The 17,316-nt window shown below is 40.4% G+C and overlaps 1 protein-coding gene across 1 annotated transcript; it reads right to left on the bottom strand.

Annotated features, from left to right (window-relative positions):
• Window positions 1-7,946: 7,946 nt before the first annotated feature.
• On the bottom strand, window positions 7,947-17,058 carry LOC117530941 (C1q-related factor-like). Its single transcript, XM_034193906.1, has 3 exons — window positions 16,274-17,058; window positions 8,577-8,810; window positions 7,947-8,483 (listed from the first exon to the last, which is right to left on the bottom strand). The coding sequence occupies exons 1-2, from the start codon at window positions 16,919-16,921 to the stop codon at window positions 8,631-8,633; spliced, it is 828 nt and encodes a 275-aa protein (XP_034049797.1). The 5' UTR covers window positions 16,922-17,058; the 3' UTR covers window positions 7,947-8,483; window positions 8,577-8,630.
• Between the last annotated feature and the right edge of the window lie 258 nt (window positions 17,059-17,316).

Genomic DNA, 17,316 nt, shown 5'->3' with positions numbered 1-17,316 from the left:
CGGGTAGTCACTTATAATCCAATGTTTGGTCATCAAAATGTGTGCATGTGTTGTGGTGCAAGTAAAGATGTGTATGTGAGCACGAAAGACAATTCAACCACACAGCCTCTCTCTAATTGAGATCTCCCCTGGTGAGTTAAATGGGATGCTCAAGATAACACAAAGGGCTCATTAACATCACTTGAGACATTTCACAGGCGGTACTGTTTCCGGGCCTACCGTTCCCCTGCCTCACGCACGTACACTGACCTAAACACGTGCACCTGCATCCACTGCAGCTACCCGATAACAGACTGGCCCCTGCAAATGTCAGCCCAAAGACGTCTTACTTTACCGAGAATCCACATTTCCTTTGGTTACGTTTGTGTACGCTGGAGACAAGCCACGTTAAAACAAGGCTGCAGCACACACGTAATCTTTCAAATCCTCCTGATGAAAGGAGCTGCAGAAGAAAATCTCACAGCCGAGGCCAAGAGATGAAGCTTATATCAAAAAGAAAGAGCAGCTTACGGCACTTCTTGCAGGAACACTTATCTCCGAACCGTGGACCTGCTTACAGTAGGTGGAGGACCACGAGATGAAACGCCAGTCAAAGGTTTTCCGTTCAGTCTGCGCACATCATGAATGAAAACACCAGGCACAAGAGTGTTCTGCTGGGTCGGCTTTTCAGCTGAGTCGCCGTCAAAATGACCCCGAGGACGGGTTTGACTGAAGAACCCCCAGTTTTACAAGACGAGGCAAAGACGATGCCTGTCAAAAGGATTTCTATACATTTTCCTGACCTCTCCTTTTCCGCAGTTGAAATTTTACTTGTGAACATCTGAGAAGTTAGCGTGGATGGATGGAGGTCCATTATTATTTTTCTGTGTATCTTAAATACAGTCTCTTCACTCATTTTCTCAAATAGGAGCTGATTTACAGGGGGGTTTTTTTTGTGCATGCAGATTTGTCCTCTGGGACTTAAGGAAGCGTCCAGATGTTGCAGACTCTCAGGCAACATTCAGTCTGACGGTTTCAGCAATGAAAGCTGTTTCTCGGAGTCCGGGGGCGTTTTTTTTGTGTGTGTGTGTGGGTGTGTCTGACAATGTGACGTGAAGTCTCTAATTTGATGATGTGCTCATACACCCTGCAAGCAGACGACAGCCTGTGCTAGTTTTTGGACGCCGTGGCTCGGGTGACCTCTGCTTCGGCGCGGACCTTCTGTCCTAATTGTGTCTGCAGGACTTCTGATGTCTTAAGACCAGAGGGTCTTCCATGTGTTCAGCGAATAAAACTGTTAAACCGACATCAAGATGTCTGTGGTCTGTGATTCCTTCATGTTCACCACACTGATGTTGCTCACCACCAAACAGTGAATTTAATATTGCGCGTTTCTCAGTAAATTATAAAATATGGATTTATAGTTTCCCTGCAACCTTTTCTGGATAATCATGAAGAGAAAGAATTCCTTTTTAAAACTTGATTTTGATTTTAAAGGGGTCATATAGTGCAAAGTGTGTCTCTTATGGTTACATATTTGAGGTTTTACGTTGAGCATCCCTAAAAATCCCAAGGTTCGCTGATTTCACGTGCATTCAAAGTACATTTTAGATCAGAAAAGTTCAGTTTACACATCTGTGACATGTGTAACAGAACTCCATATTTGGACTCCTTTTAATCTGTGAAACCTGCCCACTCAGCTGTGACACACATGCTGTGTGGGTGAGAGACGGATGTGCACCCCCTCTGAAAAAAGACAGCAGCAGTTTCCCAAGTGTTCCTTCCCAAGTGCAGGACCAATAGACTGAAAAACTCCTTTGTCCCTCAGGCCATCAGACTGTGCAACTCCTCACTCAGGGGGAGGAGTAACAGGAAGACAGAGGACAGGAATGAGAGGAACAGTAGTAACCAGTAAACCAGTATGTCTGGTATTTATTTTGTGTATTTATATTTATATTTGCAAACTGTTTTTCTTTTTTATTTTCACTTTAGATGCTCTGTGTGCTTCTTACCCTGTGTGCTGCTATACTATGCTGCTGAAACCTCACTTTCCCTGAGGGAGTCTTCCCAAGGGATCAATAAAGTTCTGTCTAATCTAATCTCTTCTTTACATTTAAAGCAACAGGCACCTAACCTGGGTGTTCTGCATCACCTCCATGGTAGTGGTTACCAAAGTGTGGGACACAACACACCAGGAAGCTGCAAGGTAACTGGAAACCTTGGAAACAAACAATCTTGGTAACAGTGGTACACATACAATCTCAAAGCCACTACATTCTGGAACAGCTACAAAGCACAGTGGCTTTTCTGCAGCAGACTTTAAGACAGGTTCCAGAGTACATGCCGTTCAGTATTAGAAATGACATTAAAAATGAAAAAAGGAGATTTTCACTATTTTTCACAAGTTTTGTGTAATGGTTCCAAGACCGTAGTGGTCAAGATCACTGAGGTCATTTCGTTCTGAGGTCTCTAGAAACCACTGCAAAGATACTACAGTTGGGCTGCATCCCCCTGTTGTCCAGTGAAGGTATTGCAAGTGGGCCATGACATTTTTAAAACAATAATAAAAAATTCCTTTAATTTTCAAAAGTGTAATAATATTTAAAATTACCTAAAAATATGTGATTATTTTTAAAATGTCATCATAACCAATAAAACAAACCCCTGGGATTTAAGTTATGTGTTATTCTTCATTTACCTGACCTAGCAAATCTGTTGCATACAGTAGTGTTCAGAATAATAGTAGTGCTATGTGACTAAAAAGATTAATCCACTTTTTGAGTATATTTCTTATTGTTACATGGGAAACAAGGTACCAGTAGATTCAGATTCTCACAAATCCAACAAGACCAAGCATTCATGATATGCACACTCTTAAGGCTATGAAATTGGGCTATTAGTAAAAAAAAAAAGTAGAAAAGGGGGTGTTCACAATAATAGTAGTGTGGCATTCAGTCAGTGAGTTCGTCAATTTTGTGGAACAAACAGGTGTGAATCAGGTGTCCCCTATTTAAGGATGAAGCCAGCACCTGTTGAACATGCTTTTCTCTTTGAAAGCCTGAGGAAAATGGAACGTTCAAAACATTGTTCAGAAGAACAGCGTAGTTTGATTAAAAAGTTGATTGGAGAGGGGAAAACTTATACGCAGGTGCAAAAAATTATAGGCTGTTCATCTACAATGATCTCCAGTGCTTTAAAATGGACAAAAAGCCAGAGACGCGTGGAAAAAAATGGAAAACAACCATCAAAATGGAGGGAAGAATAACCAGAATGGCAAAGGCTCACCCATTGATCAGCTCCAGGATGATCAAAGACAGTCTGGAGTTACCTGTAAGTGCTGTGACAGTTAGAAGACGCCTGTGTGAAGCTAATTATTTGCAAGAATCCCCCGCAAAGTCCCTCTCTTAAATAAAAGACGTGCAGAAGAGGTTACAATTTGCCAAAGAATACATCAACTGGCCTAAAGAGAAATGGAGGAATATTTTGTGGACTGATGAGAGTAAAATTGTTCTTTTTGGGTCCAAGAGGCGCAGACAGTTTGTGAGACGACCCCTAAACTCTGAATTCAAGCCACAGTTCACAGTGAAGACAGTGAAGCATGGTGGTGCAAGCATCATGATATGGGCATGTTTCTCCTACTATGGTGTTGGGCCTATATATCACATACCAGGTATCATGGATCAGTTTGGATATGTCAAAATACTTGAAGAGATCATGTTGCCTTATGCTGAAGAGGACATGCCCTTGAAATGGATGTTTCAACAAGACAATGACCCCAAGCACACTAGTAAATGAGCAAAATCTTGGTTCCAAACCAACAAAATTAATGCCTCGCAGATGTGAAGAAATCATGAAAAACTGTGGTTATACAACTAAATACTAGTTTAGTGATTCACAGGATTGCAAAAAAAGTAGTTTGAACATAGTAGCGTCAACAGCAGATGCTACTATTATTGTGAACACCCCCTTTTTTTACTTTTTTTTACTAATAGCCCACTTTCATAGCCTTAAGAGTGTGCATATCATGAATGCTTGGTCATGTTGGATTTGTGAGAATCTACTGAATCTACTGGTCCCTTGTTTCCCATGTAACAATAAGAAATATACGCAAAACCTGGATTAATGTTTTTAGTCACATAGCACTACTGTTATTCTGAACACTACTGTATATGGAAATAAGGTTTTGGGAGGGCCCCAGAAGATTTTTAGATTGTGAAGCAGGCCCCCGGCATTCAAAGGTTTGGGAATGCCCTGGTCTTGGGAATATTTTTTAGCTACAAATTTTGACATCTGTTTTTAAGGCAACTGGTGACCTGCATTAGCTTTCTAAAAATACAATAAAAATAAAAGAGGTCACACATAACAAAAAAATACCCCCATAGAAAGCCTTAAATGGTTGTGACATATATCACATGGCTCAAAAACGAACTCTTTCAGATGAAGTGTTTGCTTATAGCGGGGGGATTTGCTTCATGCACACATACAATTTGGGTATTTGGAGGATATTTAACACAGATGAACACTGTTTAACTATAAAGGGCATATTTAAGAAACAGCATTTTGCACAATACAACCTCTTCTTTAAGCTCATGTTTAAAGCCATGTACAATATACAAGGCGGTTTTGGAACCTGCTGTGTCAAAGGGAATTATGACCCACAAGTTAACTAAGCTCGTAAGCAGGTTTTTACACTTGTGGTATAAAAGCTCTTTTTTTGTGTGTGTCTGGGGTCTCTGACACATGTGTCGTAGTCACAGAGAAATCTTATTTGCCCGGGATTACTTTCTAACCTTGATGTGAGCTTTGCTGTGACAAGTCCAAACACTCATCCTCTGACTTTTCTCCAATGCCACATCACATCTTCCACACAAATGGAAAAAATAAATAAATAAAAATACACATCTCCATTTGAAGACATAATCATCTTCCGTTACGTGACATTTAACACGGCTGTGATTTCTTCTTTTTCTGTTATCTCTGCCCTGATTGCTGTTGTGGCTTTCATATGTAAGTAACATTTGCAGAACTGCTTTCTGGTTTTGCTGGTAAATGTGAAGTCAGATGAATTAATCAGTTAGGAAATATGCAAGAGCGAAAGAGAGGTTCTGAAAGTCCACATCCGGGAGCAACGGTTCTAAATCAATGCTTTCTCTGTTTTTTCCCCTTATTTTTAATTGGCTCTCATTTGTGGAAAATACACATTTTAACAAGCACTGCATGCATGAATAAAAATAATACAAATAAAAACATTATTAACATTTACATGAAAAGCTATGTGATTGTACAACAACTTATCCACGGGTATATTTATTTATAGACACAAAATAGGACATATGTGCAGTTTAGACATCAAGAGTCAATATCAAATTACAGTTTATGCACTAATATAGACAGTCCCATAAGTAATTGGACAGTGACAAATGTCATTTTGTAGGGGTTGAACAAAAATATTACATTAATAATTTAGGAATTATACATCTATTTTTATGCACAGCCCCTCTATTGTTATAGCCCAAATGTAATATGGACAAACTAAGTATAACAATTTTTATGAAGGCAAAGCATCACTTTTACAGCCAGGTTTCTTTGTAGAACTCAGGGGGATGGATACATGAACATTTTCAATCACTGAATATGTGTTGGACTTCATTTACATCAATCATTAAGACACACAAACAGTATGGTAAATCTATCTGGAATAGGATATTCTCAAAAACCAAGCGTAGGAAGGAGACTGGTGAGGGAAGCCACCAAAACACCCTTCTGGGATTGTGTTGGTAGAATAGTGTATTGTGCAACTGCTGTTTATGCAACCTCGTGGTGGAGTGACATATGCATAGAAAGGATTTTCTTAAAAAAAAATAAAAAATCAACTACAATTTACCAGAAATCACACTAATCACTACACTACAAGTACATCTTGATTGTTTCATTTTAATGCTGTTGTGTCACTGTCTGAATACTTATGGACCTGACTGTATGTCAGATACAATGGTTCAGCATTTAATTTTTGCAAGTGATCACCAAGGCTTTGAACTGGTTCAGGGAATCAAAATGAAAACCAGAAATCCATCCAGGCATTTTCTATACCCAGCAGTCATAGGGCGTAGGGCGGGGTCCACCCTGGAAAGGACGCCAGCCTATCACAGGGCTAGAAAACCAGAAATTACATGTATTTTTAAATCTTCCAGAACAGGTTTTATTTTATTTTTTTTTATTTTTTTTGAAATAATGGTAAAATAATGGTAACTGTTTAATGTTCTTTGCTAGTGCAGTGGATAAGAGAATATTTAGAGGGGAATCCTGCAAATGGTGATAAAAGCATCAAGTTCGGCAGAAATACTCCTCAGACAATCCTCTTTAGAAAAAAATGATTGGCCACTTGACTTTTCAATCGGTGGTCAGGTAGGGGTCAATTGAAGAATTACACAGAGGTCAAAATTAAAAGATGCTCCAATCATATTGAAAAACATTCCACATTATTTGCCTGATCATAAAGATTCCAAAAAGGTCTAGTTTGGACTATCTGTGACAGTGCTGAATGTTTGGTCTCCAAAGTAAAGGTCAAACAAGGTCTACGTCTATTGGATTCTATGACATGTGACATACCCCGTAACATGATAAGTAAGGATGATACATGGTCCAAACTATTCCTTTTAAAAACCGTGTTAACACTTAATTTGCATCACTTTTTACCAAAATTGGAGCAACTTTAACTTTTGACCCCTGTACAAAATGACACTGACCTTTGTCACCATTCTTGCTGTTTTTATCCTGTAACTCCATAGAATTCAGTCACAGATAGTCCAAACTATACCTTTTTGGAATCTTTATGATCAGGCAAATAATGTGGAATATTTTTCAATATGATTGGAGCATCTTTTAATTTAAAGTCAAGTGGCCAATCATTTTTTTTCAAAAGAGGAGTGTCTAAGGAGTATTTCTGCTGAATTTGATGCTTTTATCACCATTTGCATGATTGTTTCACTTATCTGCTGCACTATTCATTCTTTTATGGCAGATTAAAATATTTGCAATAACTTTGTACTGATGTCACTTTCTGTCTTCCATTGAATGTTGAATGATGGAGAGGAATTTACAGTCGGCAGATGATAAATGTGAAATTTATGTAGTTTCCTTGTTTCCAACCACAGGAGGAAATATGCCTCGCAGAAGTTGGGTCTTTAACATCAACTCTGAAGAGAAATAATGCTACAAGTATTTAACTAGCTCCAGTTAGGCTAAACAATGTGCTAAAACATTATTCTAGCTTAACTGCGGCATTAGCGATAGACTAAAGTAAAATATAACATTTATCAAGAGATGTACAAAATATGTGAAAGATAAATATTATTATGTCACACAGCCTTACATGGAACATTTACATTATTAACCGGTATTTAATTTGGTTCCAACCAGTTTGGGAATGATTATGGTGGAACTAAACACTGGAATTGTTTATTAGCTTAAATGGAATATAGCATTCATAAAATTGTATAATTGCCTGCAACAGTGAACTAAAGTGTTTTCATGAGCTCAGAATGAGCCCTTTGTGTCAACATGAAGTGGGCCCCCTCATGGAGGCCGCCATGTTGCACCGCCATGTTGATACGGTAGCCCTAAAGGGACAATACAGTACTTACAGAAGGGTGCAATGGGGGGTGGGGGGGGGGGGGTGCAGGACAGAGGAATCAGTGGTAGATCATCCATATGAGGACGGTAATTTAATAATTTGCTAATTTAAGAACCTTCATTTTTGAGAAGTTGAGTACCATAAGTATTTCTTACAACACGAGAAGGAAGCATGAATCCCCATTGCTAAAGAAACAACAACATGAAGGGAAACAAGACTCTGTCCAGCGAAAGGCATAATGCAATTTACAACCTCACCACTAGATGGCGATATATCCAACATGCTGGAGCTTTAAAATACCGATCCCACTCAGAATATACCGACTTGGGGGGAGAGTAGGATTCTGATTTGAAGCCCTGGTGATCACAGATTTATTTTTGACAATCTTACCATTTCAAACATTTCACACTCTCCATTTTATGCCGTAGCTTTTGACAAATGAGTATTTTTGTGTTTCTTAGATTTTTGTGTAGTACGACATTATGATAGAAACAACACGAGAAAACATCATATGAAAGTAAACAGCACAATTCTGCGCGCTGCAGTCGCCACCACTGTTGGATTTGCAGATTTGGATTGGAAGTGACAGCTGGAAATGACGGTGTGGCTTCTTCAGTGTCACCTCGGTGTGACACGTGGCAGAGACTGTCACTGTTAGGTTTGTTTATGTCCATCATGGTTAGCGGCACGGGTGCCCCGTATCACACTGGATATATAGACAAGGAGATACACGGTTACCAATAACAACAGATCCGCGGCCTTCATCCACCAAATCAGTGCTGATGTTAAGAAAACAACAACAACAACGATAACAAAAAAGTGCATGTAAAAAGCCTACGGATCAGTGGCTGTGGGCTCGCAAAAGACACAGCCCTTACCAAAAAATAGTACTGATAAGTATATAAAAAGTAAACTAGAAGTATACTTGAAACATACTTGCATATACTACTTTTTGGTAAGGGAGAATGCGTCTTCTGAGTGTGATCTTTGACCTCTGAGGTCAGGCCCTGTTTAGTCTTCAGTCGGCGTAGAGGATGAACCCTGAGAAGGTGCTGTATTTGTTGCTGTTGCCGCCGTGAGCTTTGCCGCCGTCCAGTTTTATGAAAACCTCATCGCCGGCGTCTAAATGAAGGATGACACTGTTGCTGGCATAGTCATAACTCTGATCCTGGTCCTGGGCGATGGCGCTGGCCCTGACCTGGAATATGAAACAAATACACACAAAGCCAGCGAGTAAGAAAGTGACAAAAGCTGAAGGGACGGAGGGACAACTGTTACAGCCATCATTAGATTTTGATGGACTGATTTGATAAGAAATCATAAGAATCATGATCCAGTAGGACCTTGATAGTTATGAAGACAAGATGATGAGAAAATGAATCCTTATTGTCATGAATAAAAAAGACTCTACAACAAAATATAAGAAGAAGGGTGGACTGACTTTGAGAGCTTGTGGTATCTCAGCTGTGCAAAGCGAGTCCCCTCTGGTGAACATCCTGTCTGTTTCAGCGGTGAATAAAACCCATGAGTCACCCAAAAGGGTCAGGCCTGAGTCAGTCTGCCTCTGAGGAGGAACACAAGCATCCCGTTGCCTTTATTTTGCTCTTACTTCCACCTTTCTCTGACCGGAGCGAGGATAATCTTTGGCCTCAGTGTAGCAAAACAAAGGAGGTTTTCATTGGTGTTTAATTGTCAGCGCGACAACCTGATCTCACGCCACTTCATGATGGCATCATGAAAAGTGATTTAAGCGACACTGTGATACCGTACGTTTTTGTGAGGGTAGCATGAAATTATGTCATGATGGTATCGCAAAATTTGGAGTGACGCTTGAGAGTGGGCGGGGAGGAAGGAGTAGTGTTAGTGATAGGGTTAAAAATAGTCAACCAAACTTGACCACATAATGTAAATTCGCCAATTCCATGCCAATTCCTGGACGTTGTGATGATTTTAGTAGGGAGGCGGGGCTTATGTCAACAAAGAAGCCATTTTGTTTTGGTTCCGTTCAGATCCGCAGAATTTCTTTGCTTTTGTGAAGTTTCAGAATTGTTGCTTTATGATGCCAGAAAGGAAACCCGAACGTTTTTGTAGGATGTCATCAATACGAACATGGGCTGGTCGCCTTATGACATCATGGTAAATGGGAAATGGATGGTAAATGGACTGCATTTATATAGCGCTTTTCCATCTGTATCAGATGCTCAAAGCGCTTTACAATAATGCCTCACATTCACCCCGATGTCAGGTTGCTGCCATACAAGGTGCTCACTACACACCGGGAGCAATAGGGGATTAAAGGCCTTGCCCAAGGGCCCTTAGTGATTTTCCAGTCAGGCGGGAATTTGAACCCATGATCTTCTGAACTCAAGCCCAACACCTTAACCACTAGACCATTACCTCCCCCATCATAAAAAGCTATCTAGCATTCTTACCGTATGATGTCACAAAATACCTAAACTAAGGAGATTATGGGTTCATTGGTGTTTAATTATTACCATCATATTTAATTGATGGCATCATGAAAAGTGATTTAAGGAACACTGGGATGCCGTACGTTTTTGTGAGGGTATCGCAAAATTTTGGGTGACAACTGAGAGTGTGTGTGTGTGTGTGTGGGGGGGGGGGGGGTGTTAGTGGTAGGGTTAAAAATAGTCAGCCAAACTTGACCACATAATATAAATTCGTCATGCCAATTCCTGGACGTTGTGATGATTTTAGTAGGGAGGTGAGGCTTATGTCAATAAAGAAGCCATTTTGTTTTGGTTCAGTTCAGATCCGCAGAATTTCTTTGCTTTTGTGAAGTTTCAAAATTGTTGCCTTATGATGCCAGAAAGGAAACCCGAATGTTTTTGTAGGATGTCATCAACATGAACATGGGCTGGTTGCCTTATGACATCATAAAAAGCTATCTAGCATCCTTACCTTCTGATGTCACAAAATACCTAAACTAAGGAGATCATGGGTTCATTGGTATTTAATTGTTGCCAGGATCATTTCAATTCAATTTATTTTATTTTATTTCATTTGTATAGCACCACATCACAACAAAACTGCCTCAAGGCATGTCCCATGAGTAAAGTCTAACCTTGCCATCCCCCCCTGAGCAAGCACACAGGCGACAGTGGTGAGGAAAACTCCCTCTGGTGATAATGAGGAAGAAAGCTCAAGCAGACCAGACCCAGAGGGGTGGCCCACTGCTTAGGCCATTCTACCAGTTACAAGGTTTTACAGATTGGACAAGAGTTTCTTTACAAACAGACGAAACAGAAGCAAAAGCAGACTCTTTAATTGAAAATACAGGATACTGCAAAACCTTATGGATCCAGCTTTATAACATTTATCAAAGGAGCAAGAATGGACCCATTAAATCCAGGGATAAACCCAACAAAACTTTTTTTTCATTTCTGCCAAACCTAATAATGTTAGGTTTTCCTTTTTAAAGAAAAGAGGAAAGAAGTCTTATCTAGGCCCTGAGGTCCATTGATAGTAGTGGTTATCCTTGGATACTGTGACATGAATGACTGCTGGTGACATGAACTGCAATGGTCTACCAAATAGCTGACAGCACGGTAGCTTAGTGGGTAGCACTGCTGCCTCACAATGAGAAGGTCCCAACAGTTGCATCCATCCTGGTCCTTTCTGTGTTAAGTTTGCATATTCTTCTTACATTTGTGTGGTTTCCTTCCAACATCCTCCAAAAAAAAAAAAATGCAAATTAGGTGAACTGGAAACTCTAAATTGGCTGTAGGTGTGAATACATTAATGTGATAGTGCACCACTGCTTTTCACCTTATTTGATTTCTGTATAAAATCACCTTGGGGTCCTTGAAAGGTGCCATAGAAATGTAAGAGTGTTCCATGATGCATATCACAAAATAGCTGACATACAAAATGTCCTTGTATTTGGTATCTGATCTTTTTTATAGCTGTCTAATTGATAAAACCAAAGTATTCGCATCTATTTGGACAGCATGATGGAACACTTTTATTGCGTGACACAACACTATATTGCAGACATACACACGCAGTAAGATTTTTATATACCGGCCTTGAACGCAACGTGAGCAGACACCCGCTAATACCCGCCTACTTCACCTCACTTTGCAGTCAATCACACTGATGAACACTGATTCACGACAGGCGAAGGACCGCCCACATGGGGCTGGCTTAGGCACAGAAATAAAAGTTAGAGTGGAAAGGAGATCTGGGCTCTTGGTTCCAGATGTAGCATGTGATCTGGTCCAAGACCCTAGCACTGCAGATGACTCTGTATCATTGTTTGAACTTTTTCAATACAACATCTAAACTTTGAAGTCTGTTTCCTGTCCAATTCTTTTTGAGATCACTCACCACATAAAAGAACCTAATAGAAGTCAAGTTAATTATCATTATGTGTGATGTTAAGTGTTAGCATCTCTCGTTTGTTTGTTTTTTTAAAGACCCATCAACAGTCAATGAAGAAGTCCTATATATGCACAGAGACTCACTGGTGCCAGTGCTTATTCACAGATTCCATAGCAGGGAGCAAATGGACCGAATGCCAGTCCCTTGCAGGTCACTTTCCTAGCTATGCCTAGTACCCATTTACAGGTAGATGGACTGAGACAATGCAGTTGAAGAGTCTTGACAAAGGACACAAACCAATAACATGACCAGGCATTGAACCCAAGTCTCCATATTGGTAGCCCAAGTCCTGTTCCAGGTGTCTCCTTTGCTGTAGCTACCTGCTCAGTCATTATTAGATCATTATAACGCTTGTGTCTTATAATGTTAGACAAACCCAGTACTGTTCATTTACTATGCCATAAAGAAAAAAAAAATAGCTTTCTTGTATTATGATTTCTTAATAAAGAAAAATCTTCATATCTTTTTGTCATGTTTTTGGCCCCTTGTCTGTGGTTATGTCTTGGTGTGTTCCCTGTCTGTGTCCACTTTCCCGTTTCACTGTTCTACTCTCTGGCCCTGATCCCTGTCACCCGTTATTACGCTTTGGCCGCCTGGTGAGTTCTGTTCTAGTTTAGTCTCTGCCTTTTATTTTCTCGATCGATTTCCAGTTCTTTCATTTGTTCCCTAATTGATTCTTTGCTCTTTTCATGTTGTTATTGTATTTGGCCTTTGATCTTTGTCGTTGTTTTAGGTGTTTTATTTTTTATCACTGTTGGTTTTGGGTGGGGTTACTTTCACTTATACTCCTTAGACTCTGCTCCGGTCTGTCACGCTCACCTGTCACTCCACTCTCTTGTCTCCTGTCTTCCCTCCTCTGGTCTAACCATGCCCCCTTCCCGAACATTCCCGCCCTGATTAAACGCCTTCTGTGTATTGAAGCCTTGTGTTTCATGTATCTCACTGCCAGTTTGTTGACTCTGATTGGAGATGCTGAGCTGCAAATGGAGAGATGAAGACATTTATCGTTCTCTGTGTCTGTCCCCATTATGATCGAAAACTTTAATTTAACAGCACTTTTTCCACACAGACTCAGTCTCATTCCTGTTTGTCATTCTGTGCTTTTGAAGCCACTGGATCACTTTCTTTGACATTGTTGGACAGAAATATTTCAATAACTGGTGGAGGAATCTGCTCTGTGTAGTTGCTGCTGTTTCTGTGCATATAATTATTTTTATTCTCATATGACAGTCTGCCAAACTTCTGTTAAACATCATCATACTTGGTATTTGTTGCTCAGTTCTTTTTTGTTATCGTCTTTTTGCACAAATTACAGCAATGAGTTATTTTTCAATGTGCTGGTTATTTGATGGTGTTGCTTCACAAACATGCAGATCGGTTACCATCTACATTATGAACTAAACTCAACTGTTGTATTTTTTATTTTGTTTTATTTTATTTTACAGTGCATGTTTGCAGGATAAACATAATAATACATCTGATCACATTTTGGAAACAGATGATGCAAACCTTATTTACAGTAATCGGGTACAAACACATGGCTCTGAGTACTGGTATACAGTACAATTAAAATAAGATTAAAAAAAGAACTACTACTATTTATAACTCTAAATTATAAGTAATTATAATCTCAAAATTATTATTGATAAAAATGCATGACATTTATAATAATAATAATAATAGCAACAATAATAATAATAATAACAACAACAACAACAATAATAATAATAATAGTAATAATTATAACAATAATGGTGATGATGATATGTAAGAGTGATTTGAGTTAGATGTGAAACAGAATGAGGAGACACCGCTGATTGTAATCTCGCATTATAACGCAGCCTAATTTTCACTACAGTGCAAAAGGTATTTTTATTATATGTATAATATATAGTATATTTTAATTAAAATTATGGTATTTCTCAAGAAATTATTATTTTAAAAAACTATTAAATTATAAATTTAATGACCTTTATTTTTATACTTCTATTACCACTACTATTACTACTGCTGCTACTACTACTAAATATAACTAAATATGTGGAAAAAAATGAATCGGATAGTTTCTGGTAATTAAAAAAACTGACAAAATATAATTTTCTTTACTAAAAATAAAATAATAATAATAATAATTACAGAAGACTGACTAACATAAATAATCTTGTATGTTTAAAGGTGAAAAGTGTCCACATGGAATTCTTTATATTAATCAACTACAAATGTTAGTAGCTATTATCCTTTATTTGTCATTATTATAAGGAGGCAGTGTTTTTGCTTGTTCCTGAGTTTTAAGCAGGATCACTCAAAAACTGGTCAACTAATTCTCCTGAAGCTTGGACAGGCACTGGGGTATAAGCCAAGGAAGAATTCTTTAAATGTAGAAGTGGATTTGGATGAATCCAGCCATCAGTGTTCAGGATCAAAGATGAGTGATTGCGATAAAAGCTTGTGAAACAGGATCAATAGTCATGAATGGTCATCAGCCATAATCAAAGATGAGTTATCAGAAAAAAGAGATTATGATCACATCTCAGTGATCAGGATCACAGGGCAGCAATCAGGATCAACAGTGTGGAGCGCATGTCAACAATCAGAATCAACCAAGAATCACAGGTCAGCAATCACGATTAAAGACGAGGATCGCAGGTCAGCAATCAGGATCAAAGACGATGGTCACAGGTCAAAGATAAGGATCACAGATCAGTGATAAGGATCAAAGATAAGGGTCACAGGCCAGCAATCAGAATCAAAGATGTGTTATCAGGATAAAAGATTATGATCATATATGTCAGTGATCAGGATCACAGATGAGGATCACAGGTCAATAATTAGAATCAAAGATGAGGATCCCAGGTCAGTGATCTGAATCAACGACGAGGATCACTGGTCAGCAATAAGGCTTAAAGATGAAGATCACAGGCCAACAATTAGAATCAAAGATGGGGATCACATGTCAGTGATTAGGATCAAAGATAATGGTCATAGGACATTGATCAGAATCAAATGTCAGCAACTAGGATCAAAGATAAGGACCACAGATCAGTGATTAGGATCAAAGATAAGGATCACAGGTCAGTGATCAGGATAAAAGATGAGGATCACACATCAGTGATCAGGATAAAAGATCAGAATCACAGTTCACCAGTCAGGATCAAAGATCAGTATCTCAGGATATAAGATCAGGATCACATTCCTGCAATTGGGATCAAAGATCAGTGTCACAGATTTGCAGTTGGGATCAAACATCAGAATCACAGGCCAGCAATCAGGAACAGAGATCAGGGTCACAGATCAGCAATGAGGATCAAAGATCAGTATCTCAGATCAGAGATCAGGACCACAGGTCAGTAATCAGGATCAAAGACCTGGATCAAAGATCAGGATCAGGGGTCACCATTAGGCTCCATGTATGTAGGAGATGACCTCAAAGGAATAACCCTGTCACGATAAAAATAAAGGGACAAATGGAAACATCCGAGACATAAACAGAGACTTAATGGGCTTTAATGGTCTATTATGTCATTTTTAAGTAAAGCCCTGGATGTTGAATCGTTATGCAATCTGTTAAACAACATCATTAACTCTAATTTCAACAATTATAAAATCAATAATATAGTATTAATAGCAGGGCCGCGGTGCAGCGGATCATTTATTGCAGGTGTTTGTGCGTGCAGGCATTTGCAGCCTTCCCGAAGTGTTTCGCTTTACATTTACATGCTGTTTGATCAGATGCTTCACTCAGGGGCTCCAAAGACATTACAGAACAACCCGTGAATATGTCATATTTTCCCATTTGAAACGCCTGGGTCTTGACAGGCGGTCTGATAACGCGTACTCGCACATCACGCGTCTAAGAAGTTTGTTGTATTTCAAAGGGCACCAGCTTTGAACTAGCCACTACCCCGGGCTGTGTTTTGATGTGTGCAGAGCTGAGATAGCACAGCGCTCCTTACGCTCCCTTCAACGTGGACGTCAGCGGTAATATGCACAGATATAGAAGCTGGCAGCTTGCCACTGTGCATTGTCATTATTCGGCGTTATAACAGAGCAGAAGAGCTAAAATCACGATTCACATGAATGCATGGCTGCCTACACGGCTCCCTGAGCAGTTTGAGGGATTTTTCCGGCACATGGTTCGGGGCTCATAACTCCTGATGTCAGGAAATTAATCACTTTCAACTACCTATATTTTGAACTTTCTTATATTTGATATCAAAGTACACTGAGCGTGTCTGCAGATGTAAAAGTTTCACCCACCAGCCCATTCTTGATCAGATCCGCCCACATGCTGGTGCCGTCTCCTCCCCTCATCAGCACGTTGTAGATAAAAAAGTAAGTGCCAGGAATCTTACAGGTGAACTTGCCCGTCGCACCTTCATAGTTGCCACCAATATTGGTCACCACATCATCAAAGCGCAGGATGTCGTAGCCTTCTTGAGGATTTCGTAGTCCTGCGTAAAAAGCCACCCGAGGCGTAGTGTTGTATGTAGTTGTGCTAACCGCCCCTTTATTGCCTAGGCTTAGGATCCCTGTTCGAACTATGTCCACCTTATCTCCCGGGGGTCCCTTTGGTCCAGGTGGACCTGGCTCTCCAGGTGGCCCTGGGGGTCCAGGCTTCCCCGGACGTCCTGGTTTGCTTTGTGGGCCATGAGCGCTGTATGTTGGCAGCGGCGGGCTCATGCTGTAATCAGTCAGGTCCGTCTCATGATCTACCTGGAGGCCCACGGTTGCAGTATCTGTTCCCACTTGCACGCCCGTGCCTGCCGTGCCCGTGCTTACGAAAGGATCGCACACCATGCGGCAGGTGCCCAGCATCTCATAGTGGCTCGTGCTGTCATCTACGCTACCTGTGCCAACCGAGCTGACCAGCACAGGGATGAGGACCACCAGGATGAGGACCAGCATGACCCCCACAGCAGCCACCACCAGGGTCTTCTGCCCGATGCTTAGTCGGGGAAGCGGCCCCTGTGCCAGCGTGGAACTCTCCGAGGAGGAAATGGTGACTGTGAGAGGTGCAGCACCACGTCCACCTGGCAAGAAACCGCAAAAGCAATGAGGATCTCGGAGGACAGTGCCCAGGGAGAGCCGCTGTGTGAGTATTAGTGATGGAGCCTGTGTAGGAGTGAAGCAAGGGACCAAAGTGATCAAAGGAGAGTGAGGAGAGAGAGTAAAGGGAGAGGAGGAGGTCGACAGTGAGACTGTGTGAGTGGAAAAGAGAAGCAAGCAGAGGAGAGCGTAAGCAACATCATCATGTGAGCTGGGGAGGGCACGTTGCTCCTGGCAGATGTAGACTCACTAGG

Source organism: Thalassophryne amazonica, chromosome 18 (assembly GCF_902500255.1).
Source record: "Thalassophryne amazonica chromosome 18, fThaAma1.1, whole genome shotgun sequence".
In the NCBI taxonomy this organism is placed as follows: domain Eukaryota; kingdom Metazoa; phylum Chordata; class Actinopteri; order Batrachoidiformes; family Batrachoididae; genus Thalassophryne; species Thalassophryne amazonica.
The sequence above is the reverse complement of the archived record's forward strand: the minus strand, read 5'-3'. Positions and strand labels throughout refer to the sequence as shown.